The 23,396-nt window shown below is 42.3% G+C and overlaps 1 protein-coding gene across 1 annotated transcript in view; it reads right to left on the reverse strand.

The window, feature by feature from the left end:
- WDR96 (WD repeat domain 96) overlaps positions 1-23,396 on the reverse strand; it is a 120,765-nt gene that overhangs the window by 55,920 nt on the left and 41,449 nt on the right. The window contains exons 11-18 of the mRNA XM_006831480.1: positions 18,346-18,494; positions 17,132-17,235; positions 14,762-14,902; positions 12,827-12,999; positions 10,977-11,126; positions 7,831-7,977; positions 956-1,057; positions 185-262 (exon numbers count right to left, since the gene is read on the reverse strand). Of these exons, the coding sequence (XP_006831543.1) occupies positions 185-262; positions 956-1,057; positions 7,831-7,977; positions 10,977-11,126; positions 12,827-12,999; positions 14,762-14,902; positions 17,132-17,235; positions 18,346-18,494 (1,044 nt within the window). The remainder of the gene's footprint in view (positions 1-184; positions 263-955; positions 1,058-7,830; positions 7,978-10,976; positions 11,127-12,826; positions 13,000-14,761; positions 14,903-17,131; positions 17,236-18,345; positions 18,495-23,396) is intronic.

Raw genomic sequence — 23,396 nt, forward strand, 5'->3', positions numbered from 1 at the left:
AACTGCTGACCTTGGGATTCGCAGCCCGATTCGTAACCACTACGCTACCAGAGCTCCTTTGAGTTTATATGTAGAGGGAACAAAAAGGGAATAGTTACACGTGCTATGTTGAACAAAATAAAGTCTCAATAGTAATTTTAGACTGAGAGTCAAAAGTATTCGTCTATAAAATCCTAATGCTTACTGTTTTAGCAAGCGCTTTGATGGCTTTCTTTATCTCTTTCCTCTTCGTGGAGAACTGTTTAACCTCTTTTTTGATGGCCTGAAATGAAGTAAATAGATCACTTAACAAAGATTCCATAGATCGATACCCCTTTCTAGAAACCAGTAAGCATCTTTAGAAGTGACGATCTCAAGTGTACATAAATAAAGACAAATGCACTGTAATGCCTTGCTTCGTCTGACTGTTACTACATATGTTTAAGTGACCACTGAAACAACTTGGATCTTGTGTCCATTATGAGACCAATGGAAGGAAAATAATTAGTAGTGAAAAATTAGTGAATACTTGACAAAGAAAAACCAAGATGCCATATTCCTGGGAATTTATGTGAGATGAGTTAATTGAGCTAAATCCATACACGTACTCCAGCTATTTCACCTCTCCAGGCATCCCAAGCTACACTCCCCTTTTGTTCCTGCCTTTTGTTCATATTAGCCTCCCAACGTCCCGAACAAATCACTCCAGGTGGGCTATCATAGTTCATTCTTCGCGTTGGCTTACCTGGATACTGTCAGGTTTCACATTAGCTATGTAACAATTCTTAATGTTCACCTGCCTTATGATAAAACATTTGGTTGCGTTATGGGCTTTTAATTGCTTTTACAAGTTCCACTTGTAGAATGCAATGCTCTGCCAAGTGGCATCTTGTTCTTCCATGCAACTTTCCACTAGATTTTCATAGGAAATGAATCTATCTGGCACACATCTCAAACATACTCAAGCTTTATTTACCTCTTGACTCTTTGCTTGTATCCAGGAAATTTTCTTCATGTCTTGGGCAGAGTCTAATTCCTCTTGTGAGGAGTCAATGCTTGGCAGCTGTGTCTGAGATGCCTTAGAAGAAAAGACAATTGTTAAATTTAATCTAGAATTCATAAGTTCTTCTTGTTCAATGTAACTATCTTTAATTCCTTTGCATTTGTTACGTTTTAAAAAAACAAACATTTTGCCAGCCCAAAATGCAATATTTAATGTGCCTTGTTAAGTTTATTCCTACCAGTCTGTCCACAGTGTCTTTCCTAGTCATCACAATTGCTTTTTTTGGTTTAAAGCTTTTTATTGTGAATTGAGTGATAGTTTTACATGGGAGAGCATCAGTTTTGCACTCATCCTATCATATTTTGTTTCAGTGCAATGATTACAATTCCCTCAATACATAATCATTTAACAGTATTTGCTTCTATTCCCTCTGCTTTTCTTTCTTTTTTCTTTTATGTACATAAAAACACTCAGAAATATATAATCATTTAAACAACCAAAGGGCGCGTTCTGCAAGCCTGCCTCCTGGCCGCCAGCACACAGCCTTTCTCTTTCCATGAGTCTAGAGTCCTCAGGTGCTCTAACTCTCCATGCATTCAACCTCTGCCTCCATCTCTGGTGTCACTGTGTCTCCGGTTAGGGTACAATTGCTTTTAAACTATAGATGTCACGTGCAATGAGAAACTTAATGGTTTACCACCACCCATCTCCCCACTGGCTTTCTGATCTTGAGCATGTAGACGCTGAGGTTGAATCTTGATGGATGGGAAAGGCATAGCCTTTATTTCTAAACTTAAAATTTCCATGTTTTTTATAAAGTGTAAAGCCATCAGTGGTACAAAGAGCTTTACATAGCTTTTGATCATAAAACCAAAAATATAGTTATGACATTTAGGAAAAGACAATAATGACTTAGGTCTACTCCATTGAAGCCATCCACTCCCCTGGGTCACATCCTTGGCCCTGTACAACCATGACCAAAATCTCAACTGCAACCACTCTGCTGTGTATATAGCCTCCTGTATAACACCTCCTTCGGCATCCAAGTATTCTAGTTCATGGAGGCGACAATCCTTTGATCGACCATTTTCCTCCCTAAACACACACACAGTTTCACCCACCACAGTCCTCCCTGTCTAGTTAATTCAGGATCTATAATGATCACTCTTTACCTCTCCGCTCATTTCTGTCTTTCCAGCATACATAGCTGGTTGTTGTTGTTAAGTAACATAGAGTCGGTTCTGACTCATAGGAACCCTGTGTAGGTTCCCCAAGGAGCAGCTGGTGGGTTGGAACCACTGACATTGTTCAAACCAATCTTGTAGTCTAGTGCTTGTTCTACAGCACTATACTAGGGCTCCACACATCTGGTAAAGTCCCAAATTTTGTTAAAATCAACAATTCGGTTTTTCTATTCCTGTACTGGAGTCTGGTGTGGTGCTGTGGGTTAATGCGCTGAACTGTACAGTTGATTTAATCCTCAAGGTCTACAGTTCAAGTTCACCAGCTGCTCCTGCTATACAGGGTTGCTATGGGTCAGAACCAACTTGACAGCACTTAACAACAACAATAACAATGTCTGTACTGGGCTCATAAATGTAAGAGACAAACTCACCAACCAGCTGGTCTGAACTAGGTAACCACATAATTTGTTGTTCAAACTGGGACATTTCTGAGAGTGAAAATGAGTGTTAATCAGAAAAGACACCAGGAGTGTCCTCTGAAAATTGAGGCACACAGTTGTTGGACGAACCTTAAATGATGCTTCACAATGCCTAGAGAGCTCATCTTCCTCAAGCGCATTCACTTTACAGTCTCCCAAACACCATCTTTTAGACTTTCCTCATACCTCCTACACATTCCTCCCCTGCTCTCAGCTCCATTTGAGCTAATAACCTTGTCATACTGTTCATTGAGAGTGCAGAAATAACCTCAGTCACACTGCCACCAAGTCACTTTATGTCTCTTTTCTTGGTACTGGGAACCAAGTGTCCCTGCCCATCCACTATCTCCCCCCTCTCCCCCGGCCCCCCACCATTACTGCTTAGGATCTGATGTTTTCATTCTTCTCATAGTTTTCTTATATCCCATCTCCCTCTGCCTCGTCCATTTTTCTCATCTACCACGCTCTCTTTCTGACCTTTGGCCTTTGGCACTAAGAACTCATATCTCCTTCACCTGTGGGCCTGTGGAGCCTGTTTTAGTTTCCTATCTTGACTTAAATGCCCTCCATTTCCCTTGTCTACCTGATCCAATCATGTTCTGGTACCTCCCATCTAAGAGAACGCCTCTCTCTTAAACTCTGAACTCCCTGTTAACTACCACACCGTTTCTAGGCTTCCCTGGGCAGCCAAACATCTGGAAAGAGGCTGGGATGGCACACTCTTGGTTCTGCTCTGACCTCACTGGATGCTACTTCCCCAAACTTTTCTGGGGATCTCTAGAAGTTGTTATGTCCTGGTCCTCTTCTGCTTTTTTGCCATTCACTTTTCCATGGGGACTTTGCCTAATTTTATGGCTTTATAAATGCAATTTATATGCCTATGAATCTCAAATCAACAACTCTAATCCTGATATCTGTCTTTCCAGAACTCAAGACTCTATCTTATCTTGCTTCCCCACAGGAAACATTCTCCACATAGTAGCAAAGGAACATTTTAAAAAATGCAAATCAGATCTTGTTCATCCTCTGCTTGTTGTGTTGTTGTTATGTGCCTTGGAGTCGGTTCCAACTCATAGCAACCCTGTACAGGGTTTCCAAGGCTGTAAATCTTTACAGGAGCAGAAAGCCTCATCTTTCTCCCACAGAATAGCTGGTAGTTTCGAACTGCTGACCTTGCGGTTCACAGCCTGATTCATAACAGCTACGCTTAGAACACTTCAATAAGTTATCACAACATGTAGAATCAAATTCAAACTCTCTATCTGGTTTACAAAGCCCTGCATTGCTACCCTAAGCCCTCACCTCCTCCCACACTCTCCCTGGCTCGCCTCAACGGTACAGGCCTTTGGTAGATCCTCAAACACACCAAGGTCTTTCTGACCTCTCCCCTTTGGCCCTAAGTACTCTTACCTCCCTCACTCCCACCTCTGCTTCCATTTCATGTTTTGGCTTGGTGAGTTTATCTAGCTAGCCAAACTCTATCACACCAATCTGTTTTTATTTGGTGAATCGAATTTGTCAGTATCTAATATTTTCTTATTTACTGGTTTATTTGGCAGCCTCTCCATGCCCATTCCCATCCCCCAATTAGAATGTAAGTTCCATGAGAGTTGAAACCTTTTTCTATCTGATTTATAGCTTTCCCCCACAGTCCAGCACACTGTATACTTTCAGTGGATATTTGCTGAATGAATGATTGAATGTTGGCTTCTGATTGGGATGTCCCTAAATAATAAGAATCAAACCAGATGTCGTCAAGTTGACTCTAGCTCATGGTGGCTCCGTGTGTGTCAGAGTAGGACTGTGCTCCACGGGGCTTTGAATGGCTACTTTCTCACTGAAGCAGATCTCCAGGCCTTTGTTCTGAGGTGTCTCTGGGAGGACTCAAACCCCCCAATCTTCAGAGTTGCAGTAAGTGTCTTAACTGTGTGCACCATCCTTGGATTCCTCTTAAATAATAATAATAAAAGAGTGTTGTTGAGTCAGCTTCAACTCACAGGGACCCTGCATAGAGTTTCCAAGGAGCAGCTGGTGAGTTTGAACTGCCGACCTTGAGGTTCAAACTGACCTTGTAGTCCAGTGCTTTATCCCACAGCGCTACACCAGGACTCCCATAAATAACATATGTGATATAATTACAGAAAGACCTGGTGCTGTAGGATCAGCACTGGACTGCTAACCACAAGGTCGGTGGTTCAAACCCAACAGTTGCTCCTTGGAAACCCTATACAGGGTTGATATGAGTTAGAAACAGTTGGACAGTACTTAACAATAACAACAATTTGGCAAAGAACCCATATTGGTAGTATTTTTTCACCCCTCAGACAAACCCAGATCTTTGTATTGGGGTTTGAATGACAGTAGAGCTGTACTGTTTGAGATTGCCTGGAGAAAAATCTGAGTAATTCATCTCAGATGTAGCTCATACTCTTTTTGAAAGTCATGGATGAAGAGTATTACTAAATATCTGCTTAAATAAAACCACAAGTTGCAAATTGATCTTGAATTTAAAAAGAGACAGAAAGATACATCGGAACTTAACTGTTAGGTCATATTCTGATTCCGAAGCTACAGGCTGGTTTTTTATTGTTCTTAAACAATGATTCTCCTGGTCCATGATGTTGTCCAGAAAATTTACAAATTTCAGAAAATAGTCAAAACAGTCAGTGGCTAAGATTCCTTTAAAGCTCCTATATTAACAAAAAGCAAACACACATTTCAAAGGTCACATTTAGAAGTATTAATTATAGGTATCTACCCATTCTTTTTGCATAAAGGAAGAAAACTGTGGAAATTTTCTGCAGTTTCCTGTAATTATTAAGACTCTACTTCTGTGAGTAATCCCTTTCACGGACTACAGGACACAGTCTCTTGGCCTTTCTGGGTGACCTCTCTCATGCTTTCCCCAGACGCTTACCCAACACACATGTTCTCTGTACACACCTTGGATATTGCACAAGAAAGTCATTGAAATAATTGAGACCTAAGAACAGTTGGCTCCATACGAGAAGCACTGGACTGCGAACTACAAGGTTCACAGTTCGAGTCTGATGGTCTGTCCATGGGAGAAAGATGAGACTTTCTGCTCCTGTGAAGATTTAAAAAGCCTCGGAAACCCTATACAGTATCACTATGAGTTGGAACCAACTTGATGGCATTTAACAACGTGCTAGGTGCTGGGCACGTATATGAGGGAGTTTCACAGAGTTGGTGGGACAATGGAAAGGAAAGATGATGGAATCTTTCCACAGACTTTTTGAAGTCCCCTGTATATGATCACTTACATGATCTCATTTAGTCCTTATAGACACCCGCCCACGGGCCTGGGGGCATAATTGCTTTCACTCAGGTGTGGTGCTGTGAGTTAATGCACTGCACTGCAAAGTCAGCAGTTCAAACTCACCAGCCACTCCTCAGAAACCCTATACAGGGTAGCTATGAGTCAGAACCGACTCAACAGTACTTAACAACAACAATACACTGGGTTTTCAAAACTTGAGTGTGCATCACCTGGTTGCCATTGAGTTGATTCCAACCTCGTGTGTGCTGAGTTCTACAGGAAGTAGAGTTTTACTTTGTTCTGTGAGGTGTTCGGAAGCAGATTGCCAGACCTGTCTTCCAAGGTACCTCTGGGTGGGTTTGAACCGCTAACTTTACTGTTAGTAGTTCAGTATTACCTTTACCATTTGCACTCCTTGGGGTCTCTTTGGGTTACCTGGAGGGTTTGTTAACATACAAATCCTGGGCCCTTACCTAAAGAGGTTCTGATTCAGTAAGTGGGGGGTGGGGAGGGCAAAAATATGCATTTCTAACATACCACATCTTGAATAATATTGGTACAGATGGTTTAGAGATTCTAAGGTCATATGAGAATAAAGTTTGACCTGAGGTTTCAAACTCAGCTTTGCTTTGAGTTCAAAGCATGTAGTTAACTGCAGTGGCCGCGCTGTCCTTCCTTTGATAGCTAGGGCTCCAGCTCTGGTTCAGTTCTGCCTGGGATGCTGCTTGCTCACTAATTATGATAAGACTTAGAGAGTGAGATATGAAGCCCTGGTGACGCAGTGGTTAAGCGGCTGGATGCCAACCACGAGGCTGGCCATTTGCACTCATCAGCTGCTCCATGGGAAAAAGATAAAGCAGTCTGCACCCGTAAAAATGACAAACTGGGAAACTGTACTGGGACACTTCTACTCTGTCCTCTGAGGTGGCTGTGAGTTGGAACCAACTTGAGGGCAATGGGTTAGAGAGTGAGACACAAGTTAACATTTTATTCAGGGATGCTAGGATAAAATGGCCAAGGATGATGACGTCCTATAACAAGTCTCTGAAATAAAGTACTGCTCAAAATATTGTGATACAAATATCTCAACAACTCTGAACGTGCTCACATTACTGAGTCAGGTCATGCTTCATCACTGTTTGGATCACAGGAGGCACCAGGAAACACTATTTTTGTTGGACTGAATTATACAATGACCATGGAGATAATATCTGATTGCTCATCTGCAGATCAGACAAGGCAATTTTTGTAGAGTTGTTGTCTGCTTCTTGCTACGGGCACACTTCCTGCTTTCCACAGCACATCACCATCTCTAGGCCTGGATAGTATGCACTTATTTTAATTTTGCTAACCTAAGCAAAATCTAAAGGAGCTCTGGTAGTGTAATGGTTGTGAATCAGGTTGCGAACTGCAAGGTCAGCAATTCAAAACTACCAGCTGTTCCAAGGGAGAAAGATGAGGCTTTCTGCTCCCGTAAAGATTTATAACCTCGGAAACCCTGTATAGGGTTGCTATGAATCGGAACTGACTCCATGGCACATAATCACCACCAAGGAAAATCTAAATAAATTAATAGTAGCATATGTAAAATGTAAGAAAAAAAGAGTAAGATGTGTATCTACATACACATACATACATCAGAGTTTTTAGAGGTGAGTAAGGACTCCTGGTGTGGCACTGTGGGTTAACGTGCCAGACAGCAAAGTCCTTTCAACTGCAAGGTCGGCAGTTCAAACTCACCAGCAGCTCCTGGGAAACCCTATACAGGGTCTCTATGGGTCGGAACTGACTCGCCGGCACTTCACAACAACAACAAACTATTCAGAATTATGCTCATCCCTGGTGCTCCTCAACAGTTTGACAAAATAGAGGACTGATCAGCCTGTGCTCTGTGAAGTCACTTACTGTGTACAATACGTACTTCCATTTTAGACAAACAAGGGTGCCATCGTTTTTCCCATTCACCAGAATGTCTTGTCCATCCAGTGAAATCTTCAGCGACTGAATCCCTTGTGTCTGGTAAGAATGGCTCTGACACCAAACAAGCGTTTCCTAAGTTTTAGAAACAAAATTGTAAATGTAAGCCTATCACATGACTTGTCTAAGGGGATTACAGATACTTTTGTTTATTAACAAGCCCTTTTCTATTTGGTATGAAAGTATCTTCTAGTTAATTGTTGTCAGGTACTGTGAAGTGGTTCTGACTTGCAGCGACCCTGTGCACCAAAGAACGAAATACTGTTCCATTCCTGCAACATCCTTACAATTCTTGCTACACTTGAACCCATTGCTGCTGCCACTCTGACAATCCATCTCTTTGGGGGAGGGGGAGCCTTCCTCTTTTTCACCGACACTCCACTTTACCAAGCATGACGTCCTTCTCTAGGGACTGGTCTTTCCTGATAACATAGCTGAAGTATGAGAGACAGAGTTTCGATATCTTGGCTTCTAAGGAGAATTCTGACAATGCATCTCCCAACAAGATCTGTTTGATGTTCTGGCAGTCCCCGGTACTTTCAATGTTCTTCTCCAACACCCTAACTCAAATCCATCCATTATTCTACAGTCTTCCTTATTAACTGCTCACCTTTCATATTCATATTGAAAATACCATGTCACACTTTAGTCCTCAAGCTGGTATCTTAGCTCTCTTTAAAGAAGTCTTGTGCAGCAGATTTATCTAATGCAATACATTGTTTGATTTCTTTATTTTTTAAAAATGTTTTATTGTGAATTATGTGATAGTTTACATGGGAGAACATTAACTTTACATGCATCCTATTATATATATATCGTTTCATTGCCATGGTTACAATCTCCTCCATGCATCATCAACCAACCAAAGAGTACACTCTGCAAGCCTGCCCCCCTATTCGTCAGCACCCAGCCCCTCTCCCTCTCTGGGTCTAGAGTTCCCAGCCACTCCATCTCTCCACATCATCGTCTCTGCCTCTATCTCTGGCATCACTCTTTCTCTGGATAGGGTCCCACCCTCTGCTCTTTTCCCTTGATGGTCCCAGGGACCTCCACTCCTGGACTGCAAAGTCAATCAATCACTCCCCTCCTTTTGCTACAAAACGTCTACCTTTACATTTCCAACCCTCACATTCAGTCCTGATAACAATTATTCACTATTGTACCACAAGAGTCTTATCCCCATCTCCTTTCTTAGCCCTACCCAGACAGATTGGACAATACACAGTGGAGATTCTACCTTCCTCGCCCTCTGGATCTAGGCTCCCTCTTGAAAGCTTATAAGCCAGTCACTTCTTGCCTTTGTAGCCTGCACCCCTCCCCTCATTTTGGGTAGCCAATGTCCAAGTTGTCCATCCCTGTCTACCCTGTGTATCGAGGGGGATGTGAATGATCCTTGTTGTAAAGATTTGTTCCCTCTTTTGAGCTACTGCATGCATAGGTGTATGTCAAGTTCATCAAATTGTATCAGATTACTCTTTTTTTCCTCTTCTTTCTTCTTCTGGTTGAGCTCTGATCATCCAGTCATTGAAGTCAGGTCAGGTGGGTATTATCTGCAAGTGTGGGTGTTCTTGTGCATATGCCCTCTCTTCTTATCAGCTGGACGCTTCACTCTCCTCTCTAGTCCTCTGTGGCTATGTCACTGACTCTGGGCCCAGGAGTCCCCAGGTCTTGCCATACTGCTGACCAACCAGGTCTCCACTGGGTTCACAGGAGTCTATTGAACCTGGAAGGACTTAGCTTGCAGCTTCATTGCTGTTTTTCATTTGATTTCTTGACAGCTGCTTCCATGAGTGTTGATTGTGGATTCAAGTAAAATGAATTTTTTGGCAACTTCAATCTATTCTCCATTTTCCATGATGTTACTTATTGGTACAATTGTGAGGATTCATAGCACTTAAAATCACTGGTTCACAAATCACTCCCTAGCCCATGAGCACTGACGTAGCCATGGGGTGGGGGTGGGGGGTAGAGCTGAAAGTGAATCAGCCAGCTGGTCTGAAGTGCAGGGAAGAGGGTATGAACTCCCTAACTTGCAGCTAGTACCCATTTGACCTAGCTGGGATGGCTAGCTGACCAGAACTCAACCAGATGACGATAAAGATGCTTGATACTGTGAGCAAGTGTAAATTGCTACAATTTGATGAACTGGACCTTTGCTTATGGATGCAGTTGTTCAAAATCCCAATCAGAATGGAAGGATTCTTCATATTAAGGAACAAGCTTGTTTCCTCAGTGCAATGGTGATAGGGATGGGCAATCTAGACATTGGCCGTGAAAAATGGGGGCTATAAAGGCATAAAATGACTAGTTCACAAACTTTCATGACTATGCTTACATTCAGAACGAGGTGGGTAAGGTAGAATCCCCACTGAATAGTTTTCCTCTTCTCCAGATGGATCTGGTGAAAGGGGGTGGGGGATGGTGCCGAAAGGATTTTATGATTCAATTGTGAGTAATTGTTAGCAGGAATAATTGTGATGGTCACAAGTGTAATTGTAAAAGATGTGTAACTATAAGTGGGGAGTAGTTTATCTTTCATTTCAGGAGCAGATGATCACAGGTCCATCAAGAAGGAAGAGCATGAGTGGAATGTGAGATCCGACTTAGACAAGTGGCAACAGCAGAGACAGTGGCAGGAGCAATGCCACGGAGAGATACATGTTTGCACAGAGATTCACTGTTTACAAAGAAGTCTCTCATAAATGCTTCCTTGGTCTCTCACCAGACTCTTACAAGAGGGAGGAGAGTGATCATGCGTGGCTCTCCCAGGCTTATAGATGAGCAACCGAAGCTGAGTGTATTGCCAGGACACACATAGCTAAGTGATGTTAGCGCTGGACTCAATCTTATCCCTGGTACCCTAACCCAAGACACTCCATTGACACACGCTTTCCCTCCCTTAGAGCTGCAGACCACTATACAGGAAAACAAAATCAGCTGTACCACCTGCAGCAAATCAGTTATGAATTTACTTTTACAGAAAGTTCCAGAGTTCCAATTCTTGTTCTAGGTATTTTTTGTTCCTTATACCAGATTATTATGTACTTCCATCAATTTTAAAAAATAAAGTTTACCAGAGTATGCGCATCTCGGATATACAGAATTCCATCTTTAGCTGTTGTTAAGAGCCACAATCCATGAGAAGACAGATATATCTTTCCATGGCCATAATGTCTGCTTTGTAATTTTTGGAATGGTTTAAGAACGCAAATACCAGTATGTTCCTGCCAACCAAACAAAATGAGCACATTATAGTAAAGATCAGGGGGTGGCACCTAAGGGTTTTTAGTTGTGCATATATAACGTATTGTTGTTAAGTGACGTTGAGTCAGTTCCGACCCATAGTAACCCTGTTTAGCATTTCCAAGGAGCAGCTGGTGAGCTTGAACCACCAAACTTGCAGTTCAAATGGCTTTGCAGTCTGGCTCATTGACCCACAGCGCCATACCAGGACTCCTATATATATATATGATATGTTGCAGTTGTTGTTAAGTACTGTGGAGTCAGTTCTGACCTCATAGCGACCCTGCACAGGGTTTCCAAGGCTGCAAATCTTTATGGGAGCAGAAAGCCTCATCTTTCTTCCACGGAACAGCTGGTAGTTTCGAACTGCCAACCTTGAGGTTAGTAGCCCGATTCATAACCACTATACTACCTATAGTCAGAGGCAAATTCACTAACTTGTTATTGATAATAAACAGAAAAATGATAAAGTGGCTACCTTTGCTTGCACCAGGCTTTCATCTTTGTTTGAAAATTAAAGTTTGGTTTTCCCAACTAAGAAAAATCTTTGCAGTTAGCCTGCTTTATAGATCCCAGCCTACACTGGCAATTTAACAATTTTTTCTAATCATTTTTGTAAAGCCCATGCTTACATCAAAGTAACCTAGTCAATTTCCTCCCTGTGTGTTACATGTATCCCCACCCCCAATCTTTTGCACATACTCTTTATTTTGTCGGGAATGCCCCTTTCCACCCTTCCCCACTTTACCGCACCCTCCCCAAACTGTTCATAATAATTCTCCATGTCTAACCCACTCCACAGCACCTAACAACAACAAACAAAAAAAGCTTTGGCATTTAACAATAACAACTACAAAAACTAATTTAGTCTTCAAAGTCCAGTTCAAATATCACTTCCTCCATAAAACTTTTCTTGATTCTCTCTTGCTATAAACCCTTTCTCTTTTCTGTGAACGTGTATATCTAATACCTCGCTCGCTTACACCCGGTGCTTTGGGAGAGAACGTCTTTGACTGAAGGGTGGAGAAAGAAAGGGTGGTAGATAATCTAGGGGCAAATAGACAGACACCCCTGGGGGACTCTGAATGGCTGCAGGGGTGACGCATGTGGGAGAAGTTTGAAGAAAGTTATGAAAGGAGGCTCAGAAAGTAGATGAATTAATTTGTGCAGTTTTGCTTAGAGCCTAGGTCTAAAGTTCCACGGAAAATAATTTACCATGTCATACCTGGTACCTATAGAACACGTTTTCTAATGCTAGATTGTTTTTTAAAGGGCATTAAATATATGTCTGTTTATCTGAAAAGGATGGTATGTTTGACACAATGTGAAACAGCTCAAATATATTTTATGGTGGATTAACAAACAATGCTAATACATGTATAAGGCAAGGACATTTTTATCCATGTGTATAATAAATCCATTTGGTAACTAGACTTATATGTGAAAGCAGACAAGAGGAGCATGTGTAATTACTATTGTTGTTTTAAGTGCCATCTTATTAATGCATGGTATTGATAGGATCCCTGGGCTAGTGCCGTGGGTTAATGCGCTGGACTGCAAAGACACTTTGAACCGCGAGGTCGGTGGTTCGGAAACCTTATACAGGGTTGCTATGGGTTGGAACCAACTCGATGACACTTAACAACAACAACATTAATAGCATACTTAAGTTCTGGCATACTTTCTCAGGAAGAAGATAGCTACAGATGTATGGCACATGGCTACAGAAGCCCAAAATGCGGTTGCTTTGAAAGTCCAAGACTGCAGAGGAGAGGACGTGCTCAATCTCATACAGGAACTTGTGGATGATTTGATCTTTCAGCCTCCCTCTTTCATCAGCAAACGTTGCAGCAACTATGAGAGTTGGGGAAGAGGAGAAATCACTTACACCGCATATTGCTTTTATTGTATTAATCATTATGAACAATTATGAAAAGCCAAATAAGATTTTAAGGTGTTCATTTTGACTACAGGACAGAGTAGAATTGTTTTCTAGGGTTTCCAAGGCTGTAAAAGCTTTACAGTGTGTTGTTTGTTGGTAAGTGCCGTTGAGTCGATTCCAACCCATAGCAACCCTGTATAGGGTTTCCAAGGAGCTGGGGGTGAGCTTGAACCACCAACCTTGCAGTTCAAACGACTTTGCAGTCTGATGCATTAGCCCACAGCGCCACACCAGGACTCCCAAAATCTTTATGGAATCAGGATTTACACCTTTTTCCTGTGGAGTGGCTGGTGGGTCTGAACTGCTGACCTTTTGATTAGAAACTGAGCGCTTAACCACTTGTGGCACCAAGGGCTCCATTTTGCAGAGGAGTCCAGGTGTGGTGCTGTGGGTTAATGCACTGGACTGTAAGTTTGGTTTGAACCACGAGGTCGGTGGTTCAAGCTCACCAGCCGCTCCTTGGAAACCCTCTATAGGGTCACTATGAGTCGGAACTGACTCAACGGCACTTAACAACAACAACAACAACTACTGTTGTTACGTACCATGGAGTCCTTTCTGACAGAGCGTAAACCTGTATAGGGTTTCTGAAATTGTAAATCTTTAGAGGAACAGAAAGCTTCACTTTTCTCCTAAAGAGCAGTTTATGAATTTGAACTACTGACTTTGTGGTTAGTAATCCAGTGCTTATTCTACAGCACCACCAGGGATCCTTAAATGACTGACAGTAGGTAGAATACCTTTTGTGAGACCTTGTTTAAGTTCATTAGTTAAGTAAATAGATCCCACATAACATCTCAGCTGCGCTGGAGTACATTCTGACTCACGGCAGGCCTACGTTCTCCTACGGCTTCTCTGAAACTATATCGGCTGGCTTTTCTTTCACGCTCCCTCTGGATGGATTCAACTACCAACATTTCAGTTAGCAGCTGAGTACATGAACCATTTACATGACCCAGGAACTGCTATGATGAAGAGATTCTTCATGAAAACACAACATGGCTTTCCGATTTCTAGCTCTCTTATACTCTATAACAATATATATGCAAAATAGCCATAAAAGCTGTATTTGTCATCTAAAACACAGAGTACTTAGTTTCTCATAACTACTTTACCCCAAAAGCTTTCTTTATAATTTTATCATGAAGGTAACTGCATCATAATCTATCTGAATTAAACTATGTTGTTAGGTGCCATCAAGTCATTTCCTACTCATAATGACCCCATATAGGGTTTCTGAGATCTTAAGTCTTCACTGGAGCAGAAAGCCTCATCTTTATCCTGTGAAGTGGCTGGCGGGCTTGAACTGTGAACCTCATGGTCTGCAGTCCAGTGCTTATTATATGGAGCCACCACACTCCCGAATGACACTACACTCGTATTTAAAACTACAAGAGACTCCACACAATGACAACGCTCTCAGACACAAGCATCAGTGGGCCCTGTTCCTTTGCTTTGGTAATAAAATAGATTCATTTCCGGGTCACAGGGCATAGAGGAGAGCCCACGTCTCAAATCGCTTAGCCGTCACCTCAGTTTCACTTTGTAAAGGTTCAGAAAAGGAAGCTGTTTGACCTGATCATGTGGTCATGCTGTCACCAGAAATACATGCAAAGCGACAGTCCCATCTTATCCCCGGCACAGAACAAGGTTGCTTGCTTGCTCTATCCTTACCTTGAGGCAGTATTGAAGGCAGAGTAAACATTTCCAGTCGGCTTTTTCCTACTTCTAGAAGCGGGATAAGCACCATCACTTCCACTATGTCAGTTTCCAAAAGAGACACTGTGGAAATCTGTGAAATGCCTTTTTCTACCTCTGAAAAGAAATGGGAATCAACACCACAAGAAGTCGCTGGTAAGTTTGAGAATCGTTTCTCTTGGCCCATCCCCATGGGTCTCTCTTAGTGTCCTATGACAGAGCAAACTAACCTTGAACCACTGCCTGGTCTCCTTCCCTGTAGGCTGCAGGCAGTGAAGCACGTTGCACAGTGTGTGTGTGTGTGTGTGTGTGTGTGTGTGTAGGGTGGTGGTGGTGAAGAATCATTTATCTTCCCAAAGAGCCCTGATGGCGTAGTAAGTGACGCATTGGGCTACCAACCACAAGGTCAGCAGTTCGAACCCACCTGTCTCTCCACAGGAGAAAGATGAGGCTGTTTACTTCTATAAAGACGTCCAGTCTAGGAAACCCAAAGGAGCCGTTGACTCTGTCCTTTGGGTTGCTGTGAGTCAGTCTAAACTTGATGATAGGTTTATTTTATCTTCTCAATTCAGAAATCACATTACAGACTTGCCGTCACTAAATCTTTAGATTCAAATTTATTTACTGAACATCTAAAGTGACTTTAAAATGTAAGTGGCAGGGACATTCCTGATGAACAAATGGGGGATTCTCTTGATTAGATGCCCGGATACTCTGGTTCCAGCCACTTTGTCCACTCCTGATATGGAGTCCTGATGTGGCGCTGTAGGATAAGCACAGGATTGCTAACCTCTAGACACTGTGTCCCTCTCCTAACCTCCACTCCTCTCCTCACACTTGGCAGGCTTAATTGCTGCATCCTGTAGCCTACACAGCATTCTGCTGCTTCTCTTCCACAAAATTATTCCCCTGGTCTTTTCAATCCTGCTACAGGGCTCTGAAGGATCTCTGGTAGCGTAGTGGTTACGAATCGGGCTGCGAACCTCATGGTCAGCAGTTCAAAACTACCAGCTGTTCTGTGGGAGAAACATGAGGCTTTCTGCTCCTGTAAAGATTTACAGCCTTGGAAATCCTGTACAGGGTCGTTGTGGGTCGGAACCGACTCCATGGCACATAACAACAACAACAACAACAGGCTCTGAAAGAGCCCTGGTAGCAAAGTGGGTTACAAATGGGGTTGCTAACCACAAGGTCAGTAGTTCGAATCTACCAGCTGCTCCACTGGAGCGAAAGATGAGGCTTTCTGCTCCCATAAAGATTTACAGCCTTGGGAGCCCTATACGGGTCTTCATGAGTTGGAACTGACTCCGTGGCCCACAACCACCATAGCAAGACCCCGAAGGAGCCCTGGTACCGTAGTGGGTTACGAGCTGGGCCTTGTGGTGACGGTGGAGCTACCAGCCGCTCTGAGAGAAAGATGAGACTTTCTGCTCCTATAAAGATTTATAGCCTTGGAAACCTGAGACAGGGTGGTTATGTGTCAAAATCAACTCCATGACCCACAACCACCACCATCATAGGACCTAGGTTCAGCGTTTTGCACCCAGTTGATACATAGTGAAATCCTAGTGTGGTGTTGTGGGATAATGCACTGGACTGCAAGGTCAGTTTGAACCGCATATTCAGTGGTTCAAATGCACCAGCCGTTCCTTGGAAACCCTCTACAAGGTGGCTATGAGTCGGTGTTGACTCCACAGCACTTAACAACAACAACAGCAGCAAGACACACAGCAAATTTTACAAATCAATGAATGAATCTAAAAACATATTTGGGAAGAAATATATACTTCAGACATATTGTCAGGGGGGACCAGTTGCTGGAGAAGGATATCATGTTTGGTAAGGTGGAGGGTCAGAGAAAAAGAGGAAGACCCCCAACGAGATGGATTGGCAAAGTGGCAGCATCGATAGACTCAAGTGTGGCAATAGTAGTGAGGTTGGCTCAGGATCAGGCAGTGTTTCATTCTGCTGTGCATAAGGTTGCTATGGGTCGGTACCGACTCGATGGCACCTAACAACAACAACAATATATACAAATATTTATGTCAGAGGAAAAAACAACCCAACAGACCCTTATAAAAGCATCTGAAGTGGTCAAGCATTTCCATAATTAAATCATTAATTGATTCAAGAAAAAGAATTTTTTTGCATTGACTATATCAGAAGAAAATGGCTCTAATACTCCAAATGTCTGTGAATGTGAAGCAAGAACTTTAAGTTATTTCGATCTTTCTCATTTTAGAATATACACTATAACTGTTTCACTATAGCATCATCTTCAAAACCTTAGGCTCTTTGGAATAAATTGAGTTAAATTCTAACTTAATAGAAGTTCAAATATAGCACCTGTGAATCCAAGAATCTGAAATGAGCTTGAAGGCTTGGCATTGATAAGAAAGATGTGCCCTTCTGCTGTTCCAACAAACAGATACATTCCTCGCTGGTCATAACTAGAAAAGAAGAAATCTCATGATCAGATTCTACTTGCTTCAATAATAAGATGATAAACAAGTTGAACAGTCACATAGAGACATATTCAAAGCCAATTTTTCTATGGTTTATGAAGTTTGATATGATCTGACCTTATAAAAGCCAAGTGATTACACATAAATGCAATCATTACTCTCTAGGCCAATGTTATCTCCAAACTGCAACTAGTAAACACACAGAAGGAAGGCTCAGTAAAGATGGGCAACTGTTTGAAATAAGTGAATAAATATGCCAGTACAGCTTTCTTGATGTAGCAAGTGGAAATAAGCAATTCTAGAATTAGCAATGACCATGACGTTCAGCATCCCATGTCTTATACCTGGCAGGAGGAGGAAGAATGTAAAGAAACTTCATCAAATTGGAAAGAAATGGCACAAGAATGCATCATACAGAAGACCACTATAGAATGGAGGGAGGTAGCACTTAGATCCCAGAGCTTGGTGACAACAGCAGCCAGGCAAAAACTCAGCTCTTCCATGCTAGCTGTGAAATCGGAGCCTTTAGCACCTCCTTTTAATTCTCCTACGACCTGACAGGGGTGAGCCTAATATCTGTCTGATGGGGGCTGATAGATCACATTTAATAAGCTACCACGTGTGAGAACAAGTCAAGCTGTAGAGCAAACCACAGATGTCGGTTCTTATGAAAACGAGCTGGTGTTAAGTGCCATCAAGTTGGCTTCAACTCATATCGACCCTGTATAGGGTTTCCAAAGAGCAGCTGGTGGTTTTGAACTACTGGCCTTGTGTTAGCTTATTCTATAGCACCACTGTTTGTTCTACAGCAACACACACACACACAGCATAACATGCTTATTTTTAATGAGGCAGAGCACCTGCTTGATTTGCATAACACTATGGTGTCTTTTTTTGTGTGTGAACAGAGTATCTTATTTGTGAATAGAGTATCTCTGGAAGGAGTCATGAGACATTGGTGACAAGCTGTCTCCAAGGAGGAGAACTGAGAGGGGTGGGCTACGTTTCACCCTTCTGGACTTTTTGAATGTAGTGATTATGACTTCACTGGAATTCTCAACAGACAGCCTACAGGTCAGGCGCAGCAGTACTTACACAACATCCTGAACAGAAGCCTCGGAGAGAAAGGCCCGGTGCACTTCCTGAGGGGATTTGGCATTAGAGACATCCAGGAAGCAGACTGCGCCACCCACGGTCCCCACGGCAGCAGAGAGTGAGGAGGGAGAGCAAGCCAGAACGGTCGACTGTTAAAAATAAATCCCCAAACACTTAGAATGTACCAGAAAACGAGGCCTGCTCATTCCCTCCACCCACAAAAGAATCCTGAAATATATTTGAAAAGCTTTCAGAATGAGAAGAGTGGCCAAGGGTTGTATGGTATTAGAAAATGATAAAACTCAATAATCCTGCACTAATCAATGGCAAAAGAAATCACAGAAATCTATGCATTTCTTTTATCCTAGAATTGGAGTAATAAAAAATATAAAGAGATTAATAATAGCAGAGACTAGGTGCAGGGAAGAGGTAGATATTTAGGACCTCTCTGTACTCCATAATTTTCTGTAAAACTCAAACATTTCTAAAAAAAATAAAGTCTATAACAAAAATGAATTTTCAAACAGGATGGAGGGTGGATAAAAGTTGAAGGTTGGATTCAAGATGGGTGGTGGAGACAACATGGAGGGTGGGCACAAGATGAAGGATGGAGACTAGATGGAGGATAGAAACAAGATGGAGAATGGAACATGGAGACAAGATAGACGATGGAGACACCATGGAAGGCTGATACAGGATATTAGGTGGGCACAAGAAGGAGGGTGGAAACAAGTTGGCAGGTGGGTACAAAACACAGAATGGGGAAAACATGGAAGGTGGATACAGCATGAAAGGTAGGAACGAGATGGAGACAAAGTGGTGGTGATGGTAGTTATGCACTGTGGAGGCGGTCCTGACTCAGAATCATCCTGAATAGGGTTTCCGAGGCTGTAAATCTTTACAGGAGCAGAGAGCCTCATCTTTCTTCCTTGGAGTAATTGGTAGATTTGAACTGCTGACCTTGCAGTTAGCAGTCCAACTCATAACCCCACTAAGGGCTCCATGGAGACATAACAATATTGCTTAAATTAAAAAAAAAAAAAAAAGAGTTAACAAAATGAACATCAATAAATAGGACTTGAATATAAACATAGTAAAAAGGCAGATCTCAAAGTAAACACTTCAACATATTAACAAATGAAATATAAAGCTATGCTTCAAAATACACATACAGATTTTTCCAACTTTAAGCCATGATTTAATTTATTCCTAAATGATCATGAAATGGTTATTTCTAAATGACTGAAATTACTATGCTAATAACAAGAATGGCAAAAATATAAAGTATTAAAAGCAAATTCTTAGCCTCATTTGGACATTTAAAAAGTGTGAGTGACTTTTAAAGTTGGCATCCCTCGACTGAATAATGGTGGATCCAGGAATGCTGGCTTGACTGAGGAAGACTTTAAAAATTACTGTATCACTGGACCACGTATTTGGTCACCAAAACCAAATAACAAATTCCTACTTATCTCACAATTATTAATATAAAACATGGGACCTAAGAGAAACATTTACTCTCGTGAGTATCAAGCTCATTTCTCTATAATTATTATCCTTTGTAAGTTGTTCTGAATAAGATCATGGAATGCTGGAACTAGCAGACAACTTAATAGAAGACAGAACGGAGGCCAAGGCAAGTTCAGTGCCTTATCCCAGGATCCCAGAGCTGGTGAGAAGGTTCTGGTGAGAGTTCAGGTGCTCTGGATCTCACTACAAATTACATGGTTTCCTAATCAAATGGGCTGTTGTTTTTAAAGGTGATTTTTTTCAAGGCTTGATCAGATTGTGCCTCAGTATGAAACTGGAAACGAGATGGTGGGTTTTTAAAGTTGAAAGCCTCTTGATGTATTGTTTTTTCTTTCCATTGAATTTCTCCTCCATTGCAGGGCAATAATGGGTTAGTCTGTAAGGTACAGCAATACCTGGAGTGGTCGGAAACACGTCCACAGGAGCTATCAAGGGAAACAACTCCTTTGCAGGCAGCCTGCTGGACCGGTTCCCAGAGGTCCACGGCCACAAAGTATGCAAGGGGAATTTAGTCCAGGGCACAGGCAAGGAGGTTTGGCCTCAGCTTGCTGGGCCAGTCCACTAATTGCGTCCCTGTAGAGTAACAGTCTTGGTATAGCATTGTAGGATAAGCACTGGACGGCAAGGTCCATTTGAACTGCAAGGTCAGCGGTTCAAATCCACAAACCACTCCTTGGAAACCCAATACAGGACCACTATGAATTGGAACTGACTCCGCAGCACTAAACAACAACAAGGACAGCAGTATTCTCTGGCCAGGGAAAACCTCCGTCTTTTCCCAGTATGGATCGAAACTCATGAGTGTACCATCATGCCTAATTTGGAGCTCAAGAAAAGTTCACTGAATTGTCAAAGTGGTCAATACTGCACCCCTCTGGTCAGGTGAAGGGGAGATGTCTGAAGCAGAAAGTAGGCCTTGTGATGGTATGGTGCCTATGACCAAGGGAAACGTGATAAGTCGTGATTATATAGGGCCCGGGTGAGTTGTTAGACATTTCTGGGCTAATACCTCTCATTTCTAAAGGGAGATGTGGTTAGAGGAACTTTAAGATCTCTTCTAGTTCTAGTAATTTGAATAGACGTGAGTACATGTAAGCAGTCATCACACAGATTTTGGAGTCTTTTCATAGTTCACAGTAAATAGGTAAGAAATTTTATCTTTGCTTTTTGGGATGAATTTTATTTCTCCCCTTGAATACTTTTTGTATCTGTGATCCTCTTACCTAAGCTATGATGCTTAGTCTTGCATGGTATAATAACTTTTAGGGAGCTCTGGTAGCGTAGTGGTTGCAAGTCGGGCTGTCAACCTCAAGGTCAGCATTTCAACACTACTAGCGGTTCCATGGGAGAAAGATGAGGTGTTCTGCTCCCATAAAGATTTACAGTTTTGGAAACCCTGTGCAGGGTCACTATGAGTCAGACCTGACTCCACGGTACTTAACAACACCAACAACCAAGATCCACAAAGTCCTGGTGTGGCGCCGTAGGGTAAGAACTGGACCTCAAGGCTAGTTTGAGGCACAAAGTTGGTGGTTCAAATGCACCGGCTGGTCCTCAGAAACGCTATACAGGGTCAGTGTGAGTTAGAACCGACTCAACAGCACATAACAAAAACAACTATGATCCAAATCTCACCTAGAACCGTGAAATGAAGCAAATGAAAATAATGTTTTATATGAAAAGTAACATTACTAATATTTCTTGGCCCCTGTACATTTTTAATATTTCTTTGAAGTATAATACCCACCACCTATCAGTTGTCATATTCTGGTGATTTATGTGTTAATCTAATGCTGGAAGTTGCACCAATCATATTTCAAATATCAGCACGGTCACCCACAGTGGATAAGTCTCAGCAGAGCTTCCAAAGACAAACTAGGAAGATAGGCCTGCTGATGTACTTTCAAAAATTAGCCATTGGAAATGTTCTGGATACCAACTTGTCAGCTTTGGACATGGCATCAGGAAAAATGAACCACTTGAGGAAGACGTCAAAGGGTGAACGTGACCACAGTAGCCACAAGGATGAACTCAAACATACCAGAAACTAGGAAGGTGACACAGGACCAGGAAACATTGTATTCTGCTGTGCATAAGGTTCCCATGAGTTGACGTCAACTCAGTAGTAACTAACAATGTAAAATGCCATGTGGACGTTGCAGAAACAGTGGCATCACATTGAGACACGTGCTATGGGCAGTTGTGGTTGGTCACCTAGCATCATTTGACCCGCTTCTAGGAATCTCTTGCTATTTCCTAGAAATAGCGAATTTCCTATGCTCTGAGATAATATCCTTCTCTATTTTCATGGTTGAATGGAATACATCTAATGCCCATTCACAGAGATGAGCTAAGCCAATTACATTTCTCATCTCTTTGCTGGTAGTGCTTAGTTCAGGGATGTTACTGAAGTATTAGAAGATGCATTAGACCTTATGGAAAGTGCAAGCTGCTTGTCGTTTCATCTTCCGGTTGCAGGAGGCTTTCTTCCCCTGGCAACGTGCTGTGAGTCTAGCACCTGCGGCCACCTGGTCATCACTGTTGATGCTGTTGTTAAAAGAGTCATCGATTTGTTTCTGACTCAGAGTGACCCAGTATAGGATTTCCATGGAGTGGCTGGAGAGTTTGAACCTCAGACCTTGTGGTTCATGCCGACCTTGTGGTCAAGTGTTTATCCTACAGTGCCATAGCAGGACTCCTGGGTATCACCAAATGAAGTAATTATCTAAATTCCTCCCTGTGTTTCCTGTTTCTATTTCTTTATTTCATAGCCCTTCTGAACTTGGTCTCTGGGTAAATGCTGCCCTTTTGATCCCAAAGGACTGAATGAAACACAACAGAAATTCTTCAGCACTGTATATCCTCCCTAGTACTGTTCACCTCATAGGCCTGTTTATCAGAGTCCAGGTGTAGCACTGTAGAATAAGCCCTGGACTGCTAACCACAAGGTTGGCAGTTCAAACCCACTATGCAGGGTCACTATGAGTGGGAACAGATTCAGCAGTACTTAACAACAACAACAAAGATGAAACCAAAGGCAGAGCATAGAGACAGAAAGACATGTTGCTTGGTAAAATGATTTGGGCTGATGGATTGAGCCACATCTGAGTTCTACACATTATAGCTATGACCAATGAGATGTGTCACTTCTGAGCTGACTCGTTTAATTGCTGATCCAAGACCTTCCATCACTCTTTCCAGACCCTGGCACTGAGGAAGTCATGGGTTCTGGATAGTGCAGCGGTAAGCTGGCAGAGTAACCATCCACCTGGCTCCTGAGAGACTGCAGAGAGCCGAAGCCCCACACCAAACAACAGTGAATTTACAGCTTGACTGAGAGATAAGACACTGGGGGTTCAGAGTTAACTGCTGCCATAGAAAAACGTATCCTTTCTTATCCACCAAGATAGTATGCTATATATGCCCTGCCCTCTAGGCTGTGGGATATACTTTATACACAGGAATTAGTTTAAATTGTAAGGTAAAAATGCAATGCAATTTCTGTAACAACTATTTCCATA

This window comes from Chrysochloris asiatica, unplaced genomic scaffold (genome assembly GCF_000296735.1).
Source record: "Chrysochloris asiatica unplaced genomic scaffold, ChrAsi1.0 scaffold00003, whole genome shotgun sequence".
NCBI lineage: Eukaryota > Metazoa > Chordata > Mammalia > Afrosoricida > Chrysochloridae > Chrysochloris > Chrysochloris asiatica.